The sequence below is a fragment of the Catharus ustulatus genome, chromosome 6, assembly GCF_009819885.2.
Source record: "Catharus ustulatus isolate bCatUst1 chromosome 6, bCatUst1.pri.v2, whole genome shotgun sequence".
Taxonomy (NCBI): domain Eukaryota; kingdom Metazoa; phylum Chordata; class Aves; order Passeriformes; family Turdidae; genus Catharus; species Catharus ustulatus.
The window spans coordinates 46,005,527-46,026,503 of NC_046226.1; the positions used below are offsets into that span (position 1 = coordinate 46,005,527).

The window sequence follows — 20,977 nt, forward strand, 5'->3', positions numbered from 1 at the left end:
AACTGCACCAAGGAGCAACAGTCTGCATCCTAAGGAATTACCACCTTTTCCAGCCCATTCTCTACTGGGCTGCTGTATTGATGAAATAATGCTGCATTTGCACAGAATCCCAAACCCACACAAATGTAGGAATGGGCTGCCTTCACTTTCAGGTACAATGGGTGTGTCTGCCTGCGCACACTCCATGTGTAATGATGCATCTTCTGCGTCTCACACAACAGAGTGAAAACATGATCCAACTTACAAGCTGAATTTGCAAGAGAAAGGTGAGACCCTGGGGCAGGGTGTAGGTGACCTTCCCCAGCCCTGCAGCCCCAGCTGCCCTCTCTGTTTCATCCCCTCTCTCTGTTGGGCTGGGCAGCACCGCAGCACACGCGCAGCACAACGTGAAGTCAGTGAAATGAGGAGCTGGAAAGCGTCTGCACCAGCCCCAGAGGGGTGCAGGTGCTTGGCAGCAGCAGCACTTTGATCCTGTTCACACCAGCACGCCTCAATTCTCACATCCAGTGCTCTCCGTGGAGACACTCAGACATGTTTTGCTTAAATGAAGGCACTGCACCATCTGAATAGCTGTTTTTGTGATACAGCAGCCCCAGTATTTTGTAAGGGTTGGGGTAGAGAACACAAGTTGACTTTTTAACTGCAGTGGCAAGTGTTCTCTGTGGGCTCCAGCAGCTTTCTGGAGCAATGCCCCACAAATTTATCCACTTCCATGTCACTGGTACCACAGTTCAGTCCTGTGTTTCTAACCCTTGCCTGCCTAGTGCAGGACACTGAACTGGGTACTCAGCAGTACCTCAAACCTTAAGGTAACCAGCAAGACCCAAGCATACACTTTACCCAGAAACTGTAGGAAGGCTACAAGGGAAGAACCTCCTTTATTTCAACATTTTAATGAAATATAATAGCTTTTCTACATGAACAAACATTTGGTTTTGCTGGCAGAAGCATCTAGAAGTAGTTCACAACTCCAAACACAGATTTAAGAAGAAGCGTCCAAACTTTTAATCTCCAAATCTTGGTTAAGTGGACTTCATCATTCCTTTGTTTCCTTGAAAGAGGTTAGTGGCTTGGGGCAGTATTTCATCCAGAAGATAAACATCTCTTGATGGTTGCACTACAGTTGGCTTTCATCCTTTACTGCCCGAAGTCCAGTTTCAAGTTAAAATTAGAGATACGTTCCACATGGCTTGCAGCACAGCGCGTTTTCCATCTCATTTCTCCAGGGGTGCGTAATTCAAAAGCTTCTCAATCAGATCCACATGGGCAAGGAGCATTCTGCGGCAGCAGTATCTCTTCAAGCCAAGGGCATCCAGGGCATCTCTATTAACGAACAACAATTAAAAAACATAACGGATGAAGTGAGTCAGAACCACTTGGAAGCGTTTCCTAAGCAACACACTGATTACTTTGAGCTCAGTCCTAGAGGAAAATTTGTTTGCAGTTCAAAGATAGACAGAAATTCAGCATGTGCTGTTGAGTGTGTTCGCCCATTCTCCAGCCAGCCAGGGCACAGGATCTCTGCTGAGAAGGGTCCCCAGCTGCCACAGCTTTCACAGGGCACTGTTCTAACATGTTTCTGTAAACTGAGGATGGTTCTTGCCTATTTCACAAGATAAATTTAAGATCTGAGCCACGCTAAAAAGGTGAGATATACAGAAACTAAAATAACTTGGAATGCTACCTCCCCCACACAGGGATGCTAATTCTGAGGATGGCTACAATCCTTCCCAGTTCCCATTAGAGAAGGCACTCAGTTATACAACCTGCCCCCCACATATGTACAAGTAAGTATGTGCAGACTGGTCAGAAATCAGTGTTTTACAGTCTTTCCACTGAATTCCTTCAGAGTGACTGCTCCAGATTCTTATGTTTGGGTACAGGATGTTGAGTCATCCTCGCCTAAACCACTGTGTGCGTCTTCCATGGCTGTGGCTATCAGACCTCTTAAAGATCATGATACTACCAAGATCTTTAGCTCTAATCCATGAACCGTAAAGCCAGTCTGATACTCCTTCAGAATGTGACATTGATGAGACATGACTGATCTCAGGTCTTTAGACTGATAAAATGTAGTGCAAGAAAGCGTTTGCTCAAAACAAACTTAATTTCCTGGAACTGTAGGAATAAGCCAATGGATACTTTTCTAAAATACAAATGACTGAAAGCAAGCTTCTGCTTAAGCTGCACCATGGTAAAAGGTCGTTTGGCTTCAAGCAGTACAGCCTAACTGCAGGGGCCAATTTCCAGCAGCTTCTCTGATGTCACTCCTTGCAACTGTTGATAGTGCAGCAGGGCTGCTCATCCTAGGACAGCACCTGTAAAACTTGTTTTAGAGAAGTGTAAGAACACTGTGGGGCATTTTAAAGCATGTTTATAAATAACAGCACACGATGTGGCAATGTTCCAAAACACTTGAGAACAAAAGCATCTGATGTCTGTTGATAGGTAAATTTTAAGAGCTATTTGGACAGTTCTGAGCTCTCACATGCAGTTGTCAGAGATGCAAAATACTAACATTAATCACAATTTTCAAGGCCATACTATATACTTTAAGACAACTTTGTAATTGCCTTTTCCGCCAGCTTCCAAGGACTGTGGAAAAAGAGCACTTTTAAGGGACAAGCAGAAAGGTGTGGGTGTCTTTTTAAAATACCGATTCTTTAGACAAGTTTTTCCATTTTGTCCATCTATATCTTAAGCTACCATTAACAGTGATTCCAGTACTGCACTGTAAAATTTTAGCTGTTTGGTATCTGTAAACTTTACTTCTTTCAACACCATAAATGCATTAGTTTGAACAAGCACCTCGGAATCAAACCAGTGGCCACAAAAATTGTTTTCAAGTAAGCATTTGTCAGTGACAACACAAAACTCCTATACATAATGCAGATGGGGAAAATATTAAAAGGTAATGCCAGAATGTAAGTCAGAAGCATTATCAAAAAAGTCCTGGCAAACTGCAGTATGAGTAAAAACACCAACCCATGGTATTATAAACTCCCTATATGAAAGAAACTGTAAAAACTATTAGGATCCCCCACCACTTGAATGCAAACCGAATTATTTTCTTTCTACCTAAAATCTACCTTTTACTTCAACATCACTTAAATTTCTAATTTGTTTTTCATCCTCTGAATTGCAAACATCCATGGATTTTTTTTCGTTTCATACTTAAACTTGATGGAAATATCTCTTCTCAAAGCTTCTGTGTCTCCATAGTTACACTCTCCTTGAACTATTAGCAGAAACTCTGGCTATGCAAAGGATGCACAGACTTCTGAACACAGTCGTTAGTACTATCACTGGAGTATCTAAACCAGTTAAAATTCATCCTTTCTCCAGCAAACTAGTATTTAAAAACAAGGTTAGCAACCCTTGGTTAAAATGCTTTAAAAAGACCCCCACAACCCTAAACAGTTCTTATATTTGTAACTTTTTTCCTTCTGTCTCTTTAAAAAACTGATCACATTGGTGTCAAAGTTGGATATACGGAAGGGGAAGCAAAGAAACAAGCAGATGTGTACAGAGTACATATTTGGGAAAAGTTTTGGGTACAAGGGCCTATTACAATTTCCAACCTTTGATTAAAAGATCTCAGAGTGTACCGGTGGTTTTTAGCCTCTCTAGGTGTCTTTCATGACGCCACGACCCTGCACTTGTATTTCTGGCCCTGCCTCGGCACGAGGGCTGGACGAGAAGATCTCCAGAGCTCCCTTCCAACCCAGCAAGTCTGGGATCCCATGCCCTGTGTATCGCCCCTAAGGCGGGAGTGGAACCCAGAAATGAAACGCACCCTTCCGTGTACTCCGCCTGCAGAAGGCCGAGGTACGCTTCCCACTTGTTGCCCACGATCTTGCCGCACGTGAAGCACCTGACCGGGATGATCATTTCTGCGCTGCGGCTGCAACGACACAAACACCGCGTCAGAGGCTGCGAGGCGACCGGACACCGCGGCTCGGGGCTGCGCTACCCCGAGCCGCACGCACCGGCCTGGCGGAGGCTGTGGGATGCGGGAACCCGGTCCCGAGGGCTCCTTGGAGGCGAGCGCCCGGCCCCGATCCCACCCTCGTCCCCTCTCCCGACGGCACCTCCGCGGCCCCGCGAGCGGCTCCCACCGCGCGGCTCCTCCGCTGCCGATGGCCGCCGGCCGCCACCACCGCGCCCGGCCGGGGGAAAACGAGCCGCCGCCGGCCGGCCCAACACGGCGAGCGGGCGGTTTGAGCGACCCTACTCCCCCTGTAGTAATTGATGGTAGCGGCCCGCGGTACGGCGTCCCCGGCGGCCCAAGAGAGCGCGCGCGCGCGAGTGCGCGCGGGGGGGGCGGGCTCGCGGCGGCGCTGGGCGCGCGGCGCGGTGAGTGGCAGCCGGGGCGCCCCGAGCGCTGAGCGGCGGCACCGCGACCGCCCCCGCGCCGCCTCCTCCCGCCGCGCCCGGGCGGGCACTTGTTGCATTGCGAGAGGGCTTCTGCGGCGAGCGGACTTCTCATCCCGTCCTGCCTGAGGTACCGCAGCGGGAAGCGCAACTGGTGGCTGCGGCGCGGCAGCCCGGTCCGGCGGAGCGGTGAGGGGTGGGCATCCCGGCGGGCAGGGCTGAGGGGTGAGCCGGGCACCCCGCGGCAGCCCCGCGCTCCGCTGCGCCGCCGGCACGGCGTGTCCTTCGCTCCCCCGGGGCAGGGGGACGGGGGGCGGTGGGACCCGCCGCTGTCACCGTGTCGCGACCCTGCCGGGGCAGCATCGCGGCGTCGCTCGGGGCGGTGTGGCCGCGGTTCGGCGGCTCCTTCGGGCGGGTGGCGGCGGCACAGCCCGCTCCCGGCGCTGCGGGGCTGTTCGCGGCTCCGCGCTGCCCGGACAGGCGATGTCTCTCTGCTGGCACTCGCCCTCGAGCCCGGCCAAGTTGCGGGCGCTGCGGTGGCTGCGGGTTTGCCGAGAGTTTCCAAACTCCGGGGCCGGCTGGGACGCGGCGCCGTCCCGTTGTTCCCGATACCGCTGCACCCTACTGTGCGCGGCTGAGCCCCCGGCAGTGCCCGGAGCCCCCCGGCAGTGCCCGCTGCCCCCGGCAGTGCCCGCAGCCAGCGGAGCCTTTCGGCGGGGCCGGGGCCGCTCCCCGGCTCGGGGACAGGCACGGTCCGCCTGCGGCAGCGCGGCCGGTCCCGCTGGGCACCCGCGCCCCGGAGCTCTGGTGGCGGAGGATAATGCATCTTGGAACTGCTTTACTCGTATTTCATTAATCTAAGGATTGGGGAAGCATTAGGCACGGGCTGTGTGTGCTTAGCAGAGGGAAGCGTGCTGTGATGGGTGCAAACTTTGGGGACAGGCACCGCTGTTTTGGAGACTCTGGGATGAAGCATTACTCTGTCAGTCCTTATTGCTCTCCCGTTTCAGCGTTAGCGTTATGCTAATTGTCCTTGGGAGAGCAGAAATTCTCCCAAAGTGTTGTTATTTTCCTGCTAAAGTATCTGCGAGTTGATACAGTGCGCAGCGCAGAGCCATTACTGTCAGGCATATAAATAATTGTGTCTTAATGCACAGCTTATGTTAATACGTCTTTCGTGACTATTTTTTGAACGACTGGATTATTGACCCTCTGCACAGAAATGCCAGACCTAACATGAACCGTAAAAGAGCAAATAGTTTTGTTTTAATAAATAAGGGCTTGAGGTCGAAAGCATTTTTACAATTCTATTGCTAGTGAAAAGACAGTAATTTTTGCAGTCCCAGGAATAATTATGCACAGTTGTGAATGGAGCGAATTGACTTGGCATGGAGGGTAGACGAACCTCCTGCGATCTCTAGATTATGATCATTATTGTTATTGTAGGCCAGCGGGAGCCAAACTGTGTCTTTACTCTTTCTCCTTTGATTTCTTTCTTTTTTTGGGAGCTGGAAGGGGGTGGGGAGTTGAGAATTTGAAGATTGTGCTTTGATGCATTTTCAGCACCAGGGCTCCAAAGTAATTTTCTTACTGAACTGTGTGGTAAAAGGCATTTGTGTTTGGAGATGAAAATTTGCAATTGAGAGTGAGAAAGAGGGGCTGGAGCTGGGCTACATGTAGCTAAGCCACATCATTAGATACAGGTTAGCATTTTAGAGCTGCCTTGTAGAAATGTGCTTGCTCATTTCTTAAAAACAAAACTGAACTTTAACTTTTGGACCTAGTTCACATATCTGACTTTGCTTAGCATCTTTTTCTCAAAGAAAAATGTACTTGGCTTGTTCACACACCATTACTTTAACTTTGACATGTCTTTTCTGGGTAACCTGCTTTGGCTGGGTGATGGACCTCATGAACTAATAGGTCTTTCATGGCTGTAGCTGCTTTGATCCCAGGAATTGCAGAGATTTTTATAAACTATGACCTGAAGAGTCTGCTGCATACTGAAAACATTCTCTGCTTAACTTTATATATCCTCTGCTTAATCTGACCATTTGCCAAACTGCAGAAGTCTGTTTAGAAGAGCTGAGGGGGAATGTGCACACGTGTGACTATTTGGAAATTAGTCAGTGTTTTATGGGCTGTAGCTCACGCTGATTAGGAGAACTGCAGCTTGAGCCACTTGTAGCATTTCCACTCTTGTTCAGGTGAGCTGGGACTGATGACACTCAGCTGTTAGTGTTTAGTGAAATTTGATCTCTTCAACTGTCATTTTGAAGAGGGCGGAAAGAATTCAAGAATTGGGTCTTTTTAAGGATCCTTTGATGTAGAATTGCGAGAATTGAAGTCCCAGCTCCTAGAACCAGAAGTGCAGCTCTTTCTTACAGTAAGTTCTTACCACATTTCTGGTCTCTTGCCACCTTCCGTAAGCAGCAGTCCTCAAAAACTGCTGATTCTTTGGATCTTCAGGCAGCCTGCTGGTCAGAAAACCCATTGGAGCCCTCATCAGCATTAAGCAGAGGAGACTGCCCTAGAATTAATCGAGTTGAAGAAAGCTTGAGAACTGTGGGCTGCTTTCTTGATGTGCAGCTGGAGCAGCTTCTGTCACGTGTGGATTTGTTGTGAGGCAGTGCAGATAATGCACCCGCCTTCTTCCTGTGATCTGAACCACTTCTGAAAGCTGACAGCGTTCTGACCCACTGTCACTGTTGGGATGAGGCTCCTTCTTGGCATTTTTTGGTGGATTTAGATCTAGAAAATGTAGCTAGGCATCACTGCTCCATGGCATTGTTAGTGATGTGCACTGAAATACCAGGCTGGTGATTAAGGAGTAGACCCTGCTTCCTGTTCTCCCATGCACAAAATGCAAGGGAAATATTGCTGCTTGTTTAAAAAACAAACAGAAATGGAGTCAGTTGAGTGACCTGACAGACTGAACTACTCCTAAAATACTTCTGTATCTAGAGTGGCCATATGACCTCCTGCAGCTCATGCTGGCAGATTGTGTATTTTCTGACCTTGTCTCTGTAATTAGGGCTGGAGGAAAGACTTGTGAGATCTCTGCATTTGCACTGGTAGCGTGAGAAACTGGTAGCTAAAAGCTATTTTTTACTTTGTTGGCTGCAGTAGGTCAGGTCTAGGTGTACACCCTCAAGAGCCTGGAAAATTTTGACCTTTCATCACTTTTCACCTCCTGTTGTTGTTCCCCTCCTGACTTTGCTTATTCTGTGTGCATGTAGATAATGACCCGAACTGAAGACGTGGGTCTTTTAAGATCTGACTTGCCAGGGTAGTGAATTGTTATTTAAATATAGGACTTTTTAGGAGAACTTTTCAGTGAGGGATTGTTTTAGTACTATTGATCATGATGCAGACTTCTATAAAGCTGTGGGTAGCCCTGTTGGCCCTGCTTGGAGTTAAAAGCTCTCTTCTCTGTTGCTCTCTGTGGTCGTTTGGAGAAAGAATGTTAACAATTTTCTCTCCATCTCCAACTAACACTTTGAATCCTGTACATGATTGCAGAAGCATCGTTCAGGGTTTTGCTCCTCACATCCCAACGAGGCCAGAGAGGGAAGAATCCTAAGAGGAAGAGAGTGATGTGAATTGTGAAATGAGTGGTTAAACAGGACGTTAGTCAGGAACTGAAATGTGACATGGAAAGTTTAATGTATATAAATAATTTACATAGCAGTAGAGAGTCAGAGCAAGAGGGAAAGATACAAAGACAAACAAACATGCAGGATGAAGCTTGGCTGTTATTTTTTCAGGCACATTTTCCACTCCAAGTTTGCTAAATCCTGCAGACATACTCTTGGACTTTTTCTAGTCCTGGTTAACTACTCAGAAGTGTCATTCATCCTGTTCTACAAAAGGTGAAGGAAAGTGGCTCCCTCTGGAGCTGGCTAGAGTGTCTTTGGAAGTCCTCCTTTCTTCTCTAAAGCATGAAGGCTGAAGGAGCAAAGAGTGAGACAAAATTTAGATTTGTTTTCCCCTGGATTTTTTCGTTTGTTTTGTATTTTTTTTAAATGAGTGATTTTCTTCCCCCAGTGTAATTGGGTGTAGTGATGTGATGGTAGGAAGGTGGAGAAGGCCAAGGAGAGGCAGGGATGATGGAAGCAGGAAAGACTTGTTTGCTGTGTATGGTTTTGTGTTGTTAGTTACCCCACACACTGTTGAAGAGCTGCTCAGGCCCCCCTGGATTTAGTGAAACAAATACTGAAGCTGCTAAGCAAGGAGAAATGAGGAGAAATCTCTCTAAGCTGGGGATGTGACTGCAGCTCTACTGTAATACCACACAAGCCTGATGCTGCTGATTTCATTAAAAGCAGCATTCAGGGCCTCAAAGCAGGTTTTAATACTTGCTATATGTTTTTTTAAATATGCTGACCTTATCTGATAAGCCTGTAATATTTGTTGCAATGAAGAACAGCTGCTGCATAAATACATATATAATATCAGTTGCCAATTCAGTAAGCTGTGCTGAAACTGTGACTTGTTTGAAGTGGGGTTGCTATTAAAAGGCAGGTGGCAAGATGTTTATTTTGCACCTTGTTAATTGCTTGTTTTTCCTGCTGTAATTGGCTTCCTAATGGGGGCAGAATGCACTTGGTTTTGCACACAAAGCTTCATTAGTGACAACTGATGGAAAGGATTCAGAGGGTGGGATTTAGATGAAATATATATATATATATATTGAGTAACAGATGTCTCTGCTAAATAGAGTATATGAGGAAGTCCTGTAGATGCGTTCAAAAATGCAAATGTTTTCCCATAAAATGATCTAAGATGTTCTAGTGTTAGGTATAAAGATTGCTGCCTATTACTTGAGAAGGGGGCAGAGATATTGTTATTTTTGGTTTTTTTTTGTGGGGCAGAGATTTTGTTCTGCTTCACTGGACAGGAATTAGGGTGCTGGGATGGTGCTCTCTGCTCTGGACTCTTGGCATCCAGGTATTCATAAAGATATCTTTGAGGATCTCTGTGGCCTGTTTAGAGATGGCTCCTGCCAACACACTGGGAGATGGTGAGCAGTGGTGGAATTCTGTAACTTCCTAAGACTTATGGAGCTGTGAGTCTTACAGCTTTTGTGTTCAAGAGCTGTTCAGCTGTGCCCTGGGAGGCAAGACATGGCTATGGAGAAGTACAGCTGGACCATCCATGATCCCAGCTGTGCTTACAAGTGAGAGCTGAGGTGGTGTTCTGGCTAGGGGTGGAACCTCCACAAAGACAGTTCTTGTTTCATTAATGTCTTTTTTTTAATGTGCTGTAAGAGGGTGATCTGAGAGTCATCAGGATGGTCATCTGACACCACTGTGTCTGAGGCCATGAACAGATTTTTGTGCTGCTCAGTTTAATATGCTCTTGTACCTCTCGAGGTTGCTGTAGGTGAAAGGTGAGTGTACTTGTGTGTGTGTATGTATGTATGCATGCATGTGTATATAAAATTAATAATAAAAGGATAAGATGGCTCTTCATGGAAATGAAGCCCTCCTGCCCCCTCCTTTTCTTTTTTTTTTGCTTTTTTTTAAAGCACTGTGATGGGATTGAAAAATAGACCTGTCTATTCCCTACTTTTCTGCTTCCTCAGATGCCAGTATTTAACTAGTTTAAGACTGGATTTATCTGTCATGTTTCTTCTTAGTAAGGTGACTTCAAGGCAAAAGTATTGCCAGTCTTGGATTGACATATTTTATAAGAAATAGTCTTTATTACATGAATATATCACAGCCTAATTGACTGTTTCATGTTGGAGGGGGAGAGTAATATCCTGAGGCAGCATTTTAATCAGAAAGATCACAAGACTGCCCATCAGCTCTACTCTTCCATGTAAGTGTCTTCAGATGACAAAATAATCCCCTTTCTTGGGATATTGCTTTTAATTTCTGCAGAATCTTCTTTTTCCCCAGAGTAAAAAATGGACTATGTAGTTGGGGTGAGGGCAGGACTTGTCAATTACTAATGCTTGAAGGGAAAAGCCCCAAGGTGGTATTCTTCCATGGTGAGAGGACTGTGTATTCCTACTGAGCTCACGGATGTAGTTTTGCCTCTGATATGCTTCCTGCTGTTGGCTGGGAACCTTTTTCTCTGGGTGTGTAGACAGGCCCCCTCCCACCAGGGTTTATCTCCTAAGGCACTGTAGGAAGCCATCCCTCTTGTAGTGCTTTGCCATGGCATGTATGAATTTCTGAACTCCAATGAAAAAGAATAGGGGGGGCGGATGTTCTACCTTATTTTTAGTCTTATCTCAGAGGTTCTCATAAGTGGTGATGGATGTATTTGGAGCACAGGGTTAAAGAGCAGGCTCTGGTGAAGGCTGTCCTTTGGGCCTTTGGGGCATGCTTATGTCTGTATTCAAACTTGGAACTCAGACTTTTTCTTCCATTTGTCTTCTGACCAGTCTTGAACTTGCAAGCCTTCATGGGAGTGGGAATAGAAAGTGATTGCTATAAGTGGGAACACAAATCCATCTTGCTGAGTACCTTATCTGTTGACAGTGGCCAGTAGTGGCTGCTTAAGGAAGCAGATAAACTTAAAGGAAGTGTGCAGTAGTAATGAAGTGGGGTGCTTGCATTTTGTGTTTCATGTCAGTCTGTGTCTGTAATCTTGTTCCAGAACTGGGCATATAGGGAAGAAAATGGTTTTTTTCTGATTAAAGCAACTTCTTCAGCTTGGGGATGTCAGCCTGTTGTGTCCAGATTAAGGTGGCAGGTGAAAGCTGGATGTCTTAAATGATTTTCAAAGCTGCCTCTGCTAGGCACTGTATTCTGGTGAAAGAGAACTATTTCTGGAAAAGTCCCTGGTGGTGTGCAGAGCCTGAGACCTCCCAGTGTACAGGCCTTCCAGCATGGATGTGGGGAGGAGGACAGCCTTGATGAATTGGGTACGATGTTATCACTCAGCAGAGTGGGCTGCTGTGCACCTATCATAGTGCCATCCACAGGGAATCCTCCACTGCTTTGTTTATTGAGCTGCTGTTTTTAAAATTAAAAACAGCCAAATGTTTCATAAAATATTAAGAGGCGCTGCTTTAGTGCCTCTCATCAGATTAAGTATGTCACTTTCTGTGTCCTTAGGGTGATGAAGCCCATCAGCTTGGTCGTTCTCTCACCTTAAGCATGCATTAAGGTGACATGCTTCATCTCACAAGGGACGCTGAAGCTATCGCACTGCAGAACTGGGAACCATAGGGGTCCTGCACTTTAGCTGTGGATTCTCAAATGAAATTTTGCAGAAGTAATACAGTTTGCTTTGTACGAGTGAATTCCTTTTTGTTAGGGAAGTGCTTTTTTGAGCAAAAATATTGAGGTAATACAGTGCTAGACACATGCACAGTGACTGCGCTGCAGGAAAGAAAGAAATTGCGGCATGTTTTATATAAAAGACCAAGGACTGTTGCGTTTCAATGGGTAGAGCAGAGAGGCCTCTACATTCCTCAAACACTTTTTATGAATATGGATTTTGAAGTTGTTTTGCTTGCAGGTGAATTTCCTTTTTATTCAAGAGCCAGTTCTAGCATTTTAATCATAACACAGTGGTGCTGGTGTAGCAGAGCGTTGGGAAACTGTGGGGTGTGGTAGCCCCTGGACTGAGGGGGGGGTCTCCAGCTTGCTGCAGAGAAGCCCTGAGGGCTGCACAGTGGTGGAGCACAGTGGTGGAGCTGGGACTGAGCCTTGGGGGGCTTGCTTTCACTGAGCTTTCCATCATCTCTTGCCTCTCCCCAGCAGTTCAGCACTCCTTGGCATTTGTATAGTGTTTGGGAATGCTGCACCATTACTGGTTTAAATAGTCTAAGAGTTGTAATAATTTCAGGATATGAGACAAACTTGACTTCTGAATTTCCTGGGTTTGGGTTGCATTGCCTCTTTGAACTCAGCCAGTCATGGCACACGTGGCGTGGTTACTGTGGTGTTCCTGCTGTGCACAGCCAAATCACACCTGTGTGCACATCACTTACTCAGGAGCCTCTCTGAAGGGCAGCAGCTCCTTTGTCTGATCTGATACCGCTGCTGCTGCTTCGCTTGGTCGTGGTGTGAGGGAATAATAAAGCACAGCCTTCAATCATACGACATGATCAGAGGGGGTTGTCTGTGGTGATTGATAAGTCCTCCTGGAACAATAGGCTGCTAGAGCTGTGCCCAGGGACTGCTGGCTTTGGTTGGGGTTTTGCATTAATTTTTGGCCTAAATAAAAAGAACTGTGTGATCAAGGTTGCAGTTTTGTTTGCAGCTTGCCTTCAAACCCAAAAATCTGATCTAAAAGGGTACTTGACTGTATATGTCTCTGCTCTCCCCAAAACCATCTGTAGTGCACTTTTCCTCTCTCCTTTAGGATATGCTGAGTATTTTGTGTGCCTCCAAATTACTTTGATTCCTTAAGTTTGCTCTCTTCAAAATAGGCATAAACAAAGACACCTTTCCACATTTCACCCTTGTATGTACCTGGCCTGATGAGTGACATGCTGAGAGCATGGACGTGGGTTCTTTACCCTGGGATGTCCCCCCAGCCATGTCTTTTTCCTTAAAGCCCTGTGTATGACCTTGTCAAGGTGCTTTGCTTCTTTTCTTGATTTATTGCATTTGCCATTCTCAGTAGAGAAGCAAAAAAGCTTAATATTAAAGAAAGTGGCTGTATCCTGTGAAAGATAGCTTTTTCTGTTGGTATTGAGAAGCCTTGGAAGATGAATGTGTGTATAAATTCTGTTTAGCTCAGTAATAACTGAGTTGTGCAGCGGTTTATCTGCAGTGTGGGTGAATCTTAGCCATGGGCAGTGTTACACAAAGGGTGCCACCTGTCTGCAGTGGGGCCAGAGGTGTGTTAGGGTGTATTTGCATTTCTGCAAAGGAGAGGTGTTTTTCTGCTTCTTTGCTGAGTAACATCCTCAGCGTGTGGGGTCAGTTTAAAGCAGAAATGTATTCTTAAAATACTTGCTGAACAAATATATTTTTCTTTATTTTCTGCAAAGCAAAATGGTATGTGGGTGAAAGAATGGCTTTTCCCACAGCACATGTGCAGCCACTTTATGGATCGAAGAACAGTCTTTGGAACACAGAAGAGCTCTTGCTGCTGTAGGGAAGTGCCAGCATGGTGCCCTATTTCCAGCATTCTTAACTTCAGTCGTGGGGGTAGTGGGCTGGAGCTGTGCTGCAGTGGCTCGGCTTGTGCTGCTGCTGTTGTTTGGGCATTCTGCCTTTGTCACGGAATCAGGACATCTGGAGGAAAGGGATTCTGGGAATACTAGTAGGACTTCTTTGTCACACACAAGAGAATTTCTTACTTGGAGACTGGATAACAGAATGCCTTTATAGCAGAAAACGAGAGCTGCCCAGAACGTCCTGGTCCCCTGCTAGAGGTGAGGACACAGAGTTACACTCAGAAGTAGAAGAGAAGCTTTCTTCATCTAGAGAGTGTTAGACTTTCTAAAATTTTTCTGTGATCTCTTACTGTTCTATTGAGCTTTTATGTTTCTTTGCTTCCTCTGTCAGTAAATGACCATTTCATTTTGGCAGTGCCCTACAGTTCAAATTATAGTTGGGACCAGTTTATTGTGAATCTGTTTAGCATCAGTTTTATTGCTTGCCTGCATTCCTGCTCTGCTGTGGGATTGTCATTGCAGTGCCTTTTGGGTATCCTCTTTTTGCTGTCACTGGCCTGACTCCTAGGGCTTCAAAAGCTGTTTGAGGATTCCTCTGGGAGCCTAAGGGCCTTACTGGAAAGAAGTCAAATTCTCATAAGTTCCTGAGAAAGTGGTCATAAGCCTTGTGGCTGCTGGGTTATTGCCAAGGCCTCAATTCATGGGACACATGATGAGCCATTGCTAGACAATATTGGTTTCAGGTTCTTTTGTGCTGTATTGTGAAAGGAGAACCAGTTCTGGGCCATTGTTTTAGCTAGAGTAAGCACCCACAAGATTTTCTGTAAGGAAGTTATTTACGGTTTATTAAGTATTGTTTTCTGGCTTTTTTCTTTCCCTTGCTAGAGTTCTTTTGCTGTGCACCCAATTCACCTCTGCAGGTTTCAGTCCTAGCAAGGATTAATCCAGAGTCAGACTGCTTTTGCACTCTGTGGCTTTTGGCAATGAAAGCCCCACTGACTGTGCATGGGACTCATTCTGAAGGGAAGTGCTGCTGTGGGTGAGCCAGCTGTCCTTTACTGCTGTCCAAGTTGTTTGTTACAGTGAGGAAAATGGTTTTGATGACCCCTGCTGATAGTATTTACTTGTAGGTATGTAGTTTGTTCTTTCGGCATGTTTTGGTTAAGTTGCAGAGTTGCTCTGACCCTTCATTCTCAAGGCATTTGGTAGTTAGTTGTCCCCTTATCTGCTTCTGCAGTGAAAGGGTGAAAGTCAGAACTATCTTATTTGCATCATAGAGTCTCCTTCTGCTGCAGACTCATGGCTGTGTCCTGCTCATGGTGGACAGTATTTGGTACAACCAAATTTTGCATAGCTAGTGATGAAGTTCTAATTTCCCATGGGTGAACGGTACTACACCCAAAGAGCTTGCATTGTGTCCTGCTGCAGCTTTCTGGGTTTAGTTTAGACCCACTGCCCTACACTCTACCCATGGGATGAGAAATGGATGGATTAAAAAGTAATCCAGAAGAGTATTGAAATGTCATGAATGTGCATTCAAAGTAATTTCAGATACTTAAATTCAAAATGAAATGTGTCAGTGTGTTGAAATTGTTTGATACATCTCTCTGTTTGGGACTGAGCTGGGCTGGAATCCAAACCAAGCCATGAAAGATCCCTGGAGGGAAAAGTGCAATGCAAATTGGAGGTAGAAAAGTCAGTCTGAGCTTTGGTTTGGCTTTGTCTTTGTAGTCTCTGAATGTGTGCCAGCTATGGATGAACAGCAGTAGGACAAATATTTCGGTGCTGCTGTACAGCCTATGGAAGTTTTATTCACTGGCATGCATTACCAGATCTGAAAAATTGTGTTTCCGTCACAACCCACGCCACTTAATTTCAGCACAGTGTTCTGCCAGCCTTGAAACGTGTCTGTATTTGCTTCTAGAGAGCTTGCTCAGATGCAGGGCTTGGTTCCATCTATTTCTCTGTTTTCTTGGCTTGCCTTCTGCAGATAAGATAGTAGTAATAATAAAACCCCCAGAAAAATCCTCTGCAAAGTACTGCTATTGCAGCTGATACACTGATGGTTTTAGCAGTCATTTAAGTGGTTTGATTGTAATTATTATTCTTTTATTTTCTTTCTTTTTTTAAAATTTTTATTTGGAGCTTCTTGTTTTGATTTGCCATATATGAGGATTTATATATGATGGTGCTACCTTAGAGCTAAGCATTTGGTGAGCTGCATGGATGTTGTGGCAAACAGGACCTGTTTCTGAGCCACGGTTTGGAAGAGCTGGTGTGTAAGGGACTCACTGAAAGCTGAAAGTATGGAAAGAAAGAAGGTTTTCTGAAATCCAATATGCCAAGCTGCCTGAGTGTTAAGTCTTAAGGGTCAGAGTGGACACAACAAATCTGAGGGACTGGGAAGCAAAGAAGTGGGGTTGCAAAAAGCCAGGAAGGTGTTCTGTACTTGTAAGTGCAAGAGATGAGAGCAGAGTGTGATTGTTGGTATTTCTAGATTTACTGTGGAAGAGTTTGAATTGCCACAGATGCACAGAAAGTTGTTGCTCACTAGTCTGGCCTTGATTTGTCAGCAAGGGTTGATTAATTGGGATGAATCTGTTAGATTCTACCCAGCCCACAGCCTGCAGCTTGTCCAAGTGGCATGGACTGGACAGGGTGTGTAACAAGGAGGAAATTATGTCAACAGGGTGGGAAAATCCTCCTGTGACTTTTTAGGGCAGACTGCTGAGGAAATGTAAGAGAATGGGTAGATGATAGCCATGAAGGGAGTCCAAACAAGCTTTTACATGGATGTAAGAGCACATGGATGATGAGTATGGAAGGCTGAAAATTCTGGCTGTAGATGCCTTGGTTCATCTTCTGAAGGCAAAGGTCTCTGAATGGTTTTGTTCAGGAAGGACAGGGTATGTGCAATGACTGTATGAGTGTGTTATGACTGTATGAGGTAGATGTGCAAAATTGCCTTTCACAGTGTCCTGCTGCTGCAGGGTGGCTCTCCTCCTCTGCTCATGCCAATGAAAATAAATTGCCCCACATAACTTGTGAGGAAAGCAGCGTTCTGTCATCCTGTGTATAAGGCCCCCAAGCCAGCAGTGTTGGAAACAAAACCAACCTTTCCCGTGGTTTTGGACACTGCTTCTAGGCAGGTCAGGGAACCAGCTGGGCAGGGAGGTAGCAAAGCTGTCACTTCTGCAGTCTTCTTACTCATAGCTGCTGAAAGGAGCTCTTCTCTGAACAGTGGGCAGTGTGTGCTTTTCCCTACCCTCTCCTCTTCCTCCATCCCCTGATTACATAAGACAGCCCTGTTGCTCCTACCAGAGAAGGTGCTGTTTACTTTTGCAGCTCATGGAAGAGAAGAGGCATTGCACATATGGTATTTTGTACCAGACACTTTTTAATACACCCCTCCCATTTAATTTCTGTTTTCTCTTTAAAAGCTTCAGCGAGAAAACAATGATGCTTTAATGACACAGGAGGAGGAAGGGAGAAGGAGCCTTCTCTCTTAATTTTTTTGTTGGTTATGTGTGTCACTGATGAAGTCGAGTGTTTGAGTGTCAGTGTCTGTCTGCACAGTGGTGTGGAATAAGTGCCTCAAATCTGACTTATACGGGAGGGGTCATGGGCAGGGCTGAAGAGAGGCAAATACTGAAAGCTGGAGCTGGGAGCAACTCAGAGAAGGGGGCTGCAGCTGTCCTGGTTCTGTCCCCTGCCTGTTTGTTCTTACTTTATTTTTGCCAATTCAATAGCAGAGCACAGGAGCAGATACTGAGAGTGATTTAAAGGGGCTTGCTGCCTTCTGCTTGCAAGAGGACCTCGAGCCTTCCGGGCTTGTTTGTGCTCTCATTTCATGCTAGTCATGCTGTTCTCAGTGATCAACCTTGCCTGCCCCCGTTTTCTCAGGTTTATACAGCTGCTCTGTCTGAGTTTTCCTGCATTGCTGGAGGTGTTTCCCTCACTTCTCTGTGTGTTTAGGGCCAGGAATGTTGGAACATAAAATCTCCCTGTGCTGTTTTCTTTGTCATTGGTATGCCATGATCAGCTTGTGTTCTGAGAACACCTATGGTTATCGGTAACGTTCACGAATAGGTCAAACCTCTGCTAAAAGAGGGCTTATTTTATGAGATGGAAGGAGCAAGGCAGAAAGTGAGGTGCTAGCAATTCAGTGTAAGGAGCTGTGGCTTGAGTCCAGGTTGTGCTGCCATATTGCATCTGCTTGGCTGGCCCGTGCCCTGTTTTGATGCCTTTGTTGTTTCCCCTGAGCATCTGAGTTGATTGAACACAAGCGAGTCACTGTAGTGTTTCTGGGTTACTAGTGCTGCTGCATTTCTGAGCTTTCTGCCAGGCAATGGAACTGTTCTGAAGTCTCTTAGGTAGAATGATCACAGTAAGGTCACCCACTCATGCCCTTGACCTGTTACTTTTCCCTTGGTATGATATTGTTGTTATTTCCAAAAAGCTCTGTTTTCGAAGAAAAATTGCAATACAGTTATTTTTTTTTTAAAGTTGTCTTTGCTGGAAATTGGCGTTTGAGTGAAGGTTGCATTTATCTTTGTGTATATGGTATGGGTTGTAAGCAAAGTTTATCCTGCTGTTTTCCAGAAGGAGCCACAAAGTAGCTTAAAACACGGATTTCTGTGTCTCTCTGAGGAGTACATTTCCTTTTATCCAAACTGAGCATTGCTATTCAGATTTAACAATAGTATAGGCAAGGTAAGGGAGCATAATATTAATCCTGTCTAGTTGCCCCTGTGTAGTTCAGCTGTTCCTAGTACATGCCACTTAGTTGATAGGTCTAAAATAAAAAGTGCAGAGATGCTAATGCCTAGATCATTTATATCTTGGTGGTAAGAGATGTCCATCCTTCTCCATTTCTGTTAGAAGAAGCTGACACTGGTGATCTGCTTAACTTGGGTATTTCATGAGTGCCTAATGCTGGGTTGGATGGAATCAAACCTAGTGTTGGAGAGCAGTGCATGGGGGGCCCATAGTGCATGTCACTTTGTGCAACTCTGGTGCTACTTGGGTTAAAGAGAACTCTGCTTATACTTTTGCAGGGCTACTAAAAACTGGTTTCAAGTTGGATCTATTTATCTTTTTTTTTTCCTAGTCAGAGACTGGTTCTATGCTGCTAGTGATAATGAAGGGGGATGCCTTTTGTTTTGCATGTGTGCCATGATGAGTTGTTGTTGGGCCATTAAATCTCCTTTAAGTCAGGAAGCATAGCTGCTGCTGGCAATGTTAGCAGCTTAACAAGCAGCATTTAGCTGGCATTTTACCCTTAGTGTGGCATAGCACTTGCCTCCATCTCAGACAACAGGTAACGATTACTCAAACTCAGCCAGAGACCTCAAACAAGGCAGAGTCTTGACCAGAGGAACTGGCTTAGGAAAGGGCAGAGATGTCGGTAATATCTACAGCTGAAACACAATACATGTGTGAAACCTTGCCAGTTCCTCCTTTCCCTGCACTTTCTTGCTGTTTGTCACTTGTTCAGAATCGGATCTCTCTCCTAGACCTTCTTATCTATTCCCACACCCTGTCTGAGAACTGGAGATGGGCAGAGAAGCATCACATCAGCCCAAGGTTGTACTCAATGAATGAACTGAGGGGATGCTTTCCTTAACCTTTCCACTCACTACACGTGCTTGTGATGTACCAGTCAACCACTGGGTGTCTCTGGGACATGGCACAGCTCCAGGCAGCATCTAGTCCCTGGAAAGCTGGTGCTGGTTACACTTGTTTTGGCTTGTGGCTTGTTCTTGTCTTGAAGGGCATTGCGTTCCTTTCTGGGCTGTCTGCACAGAATGTGTCTTCCCACTCCTGACCATGGAGCATGCTGTGGTCAGGCAGCACCTGGGGTTGCCTGCAGTTCCTGTTCAGAGGCCAGCAAATTCTCCAACCTGATTTTGCTCTGCTGCTGATTCTGAACACCATACCTCTTACTGCACTGGGCTGTGTGGAGGTCTAGAAGAGCAGAATGTTAGCACAGCAGCTTTGCTACCTTTCCCTTTTCCCCTTAGTTGTGACAAGTTTCCTTAGTTGTGACAAGTTTACTCTTGCATGCACACCCAAGTAGATAAATGATCTGTCTCTCAATAGGGCTCTGCTGGCCACAGTATTTTCTTCATTCCATGGAATGAGTTAGTTTTTCATTATAATGCTGAAAGGTAAAAGGCAGCCTATTCTCTGCTTTAAAAATGCTATGATGAAGGTAAAGCTTTCATTAAACATGCCTGGCTGAATTTATGTGCATAAGTATCTCGACTGTAGCTAATATCTTTTGAAAGACAAGGGAAGAACAAAGCTTTGTAATAGCCAGCATTTTGTGTTTGGGTGGTTAATCAGCAGTACAGAAAAATAATTGAATTAATTCTTTCATAGACTTAGTCCACAAAAAAAAAGCAAAATATTAATGTCTGTTGCTGTAGGGTAGTTCTCTTTTTTTTCCATCTTCCAGCTATCTAGGGTTGACATCTCTGTGGTTTGCAGGTGATGGTATCCAAGTTGCAGCTTTCTTTGGTGGTGTAATGGCTGACCTGTACCAGGAGCTCTTTCCTGCTGGTTTGGCTTTGAGTTGGTACCTGAATGGTGAATGGTGCTTTTTCATTAATATGTATCAGCAGCAGGATGCATTGTTTGGTTCCAGCATTTGCTTATGTGCTCTTTGCCTAAATGGTGAGATAGGATTTTGCCGGTCTCAAGCTGGGATTTGAGCCTACCTGAGGTGAGTATTGGTAAGTTTTGGGATTGATCAGCACATTACTCAATGCTTTACTGTGGAATGTCTGGCAGAACAAGCATTGGGCATGGGATTAACTAATTTTATAGATTTTGAGCAGTGATTGAAGTAAGATGAGCAAAGATGGGTATGTTGTGTTCAAGGCTGAATAATAGGAGTAATATTTTTTTTTTCTGAATTGGTTTGATGGCAGCACTCAAGTGCTGCAGTGGATAGAAAGAACACACTGTACATAAGTGGTAATAACTTGCTATAGCATTCAGAGCAGCATGCTTTACAATTGTATGGGAGCTGAAAGTTCTCACTGTACAGACATAAAGCAATTCTGGTCGGCTGCTTGTGTACAGGGCTTAGCCTTGCAACAACATAAACTAGAGCTGTCCATAAATTAAGCACTTAGTTGCCAGAGATTCATTACCAGCTTGGTTACAAGCTGCTCTGGGGAGACAACCATAGTGTTTGGCTTGGCTAAACACCCTGCTCCTGGTTATGTGGAGGGGTGGTTCTGTGCTTGCCCAGATCATTTGGATAGCAGCTCACAGTCTGTGGCAGAAGACCAGGAGCTGGGAATCAGGACAATGCTGTAGTTTCCATACTGTGGAGTTAAAAGAGGATGTCTGACCAAATAGGATGGAGTACCCAGGACTTTTGGAACATTCAGGTGGAAAACCATAAATCCAGTAATTATATTGCAATTTGAAAAAATATGTTTATAAATCTGCCCCTTGTCTTGCCTTGGAAACGCTCAACGCTCCACCACATGCAGGCAA

At 45.4% G+C, this 20,977-nt stretch overlaps 2 protein-coding genes across 3 annotated transcripts in view; one reads left to right on the top strand and one right to left on the bottom strand.

Moving 5' to 3' along the window:
• Positions 1-859: 859 nt before the first annotated feature.
• On the bottom strand, positions 860-4,233 carry POLR2L (RNA polymerase II, I and III subunit L). 2 transcript variants are annotated; one of them, XM_033061457.2, is made up of 3 exons: positions 4,119-4,233; positions 3,797-3,904; positions 860-1,323 (listed from the first exon to the last, which is right to left on the bottom strand). In XM_033061457.2, exons 2-3 carry the CDS (start codon positions 3,889-3,891, stop codon positions 1,215-1,217), a joined length of 204 nt encoding a protein of 67 aa, XP_032917348.1. In that variant the 5' UTR covers positions 3,892-3,904; positions 4,119-4,233; the 3' UTR covers positions 860-1,214. The 2 variants fall into 2 exon arrangements, with proteins under 2 accessions (XP_032917348.1, XP_032917347.1); XM_033061456.2 differs by having other exon boundaries at positions 4,092-4,160.
• A 170-nt stretch (positions 4,234-4,403) lies between these two features.
• TSPAN4 (tetraspanin 4) overlaps positions 4,404-20,977 on the top strand; it is a 414,148-nt gene continuing 397,574 nt past the window's right edge. Inside the window, exon 1 of the mRNA XM_033061612.1 lies at positions 4,404-4,504. The gene's annotated coding sequence lies outside the window, so the exon portion shown is untranslated. The remainder of the gene's footprint in view (positions 4,505-20,977) is intronic.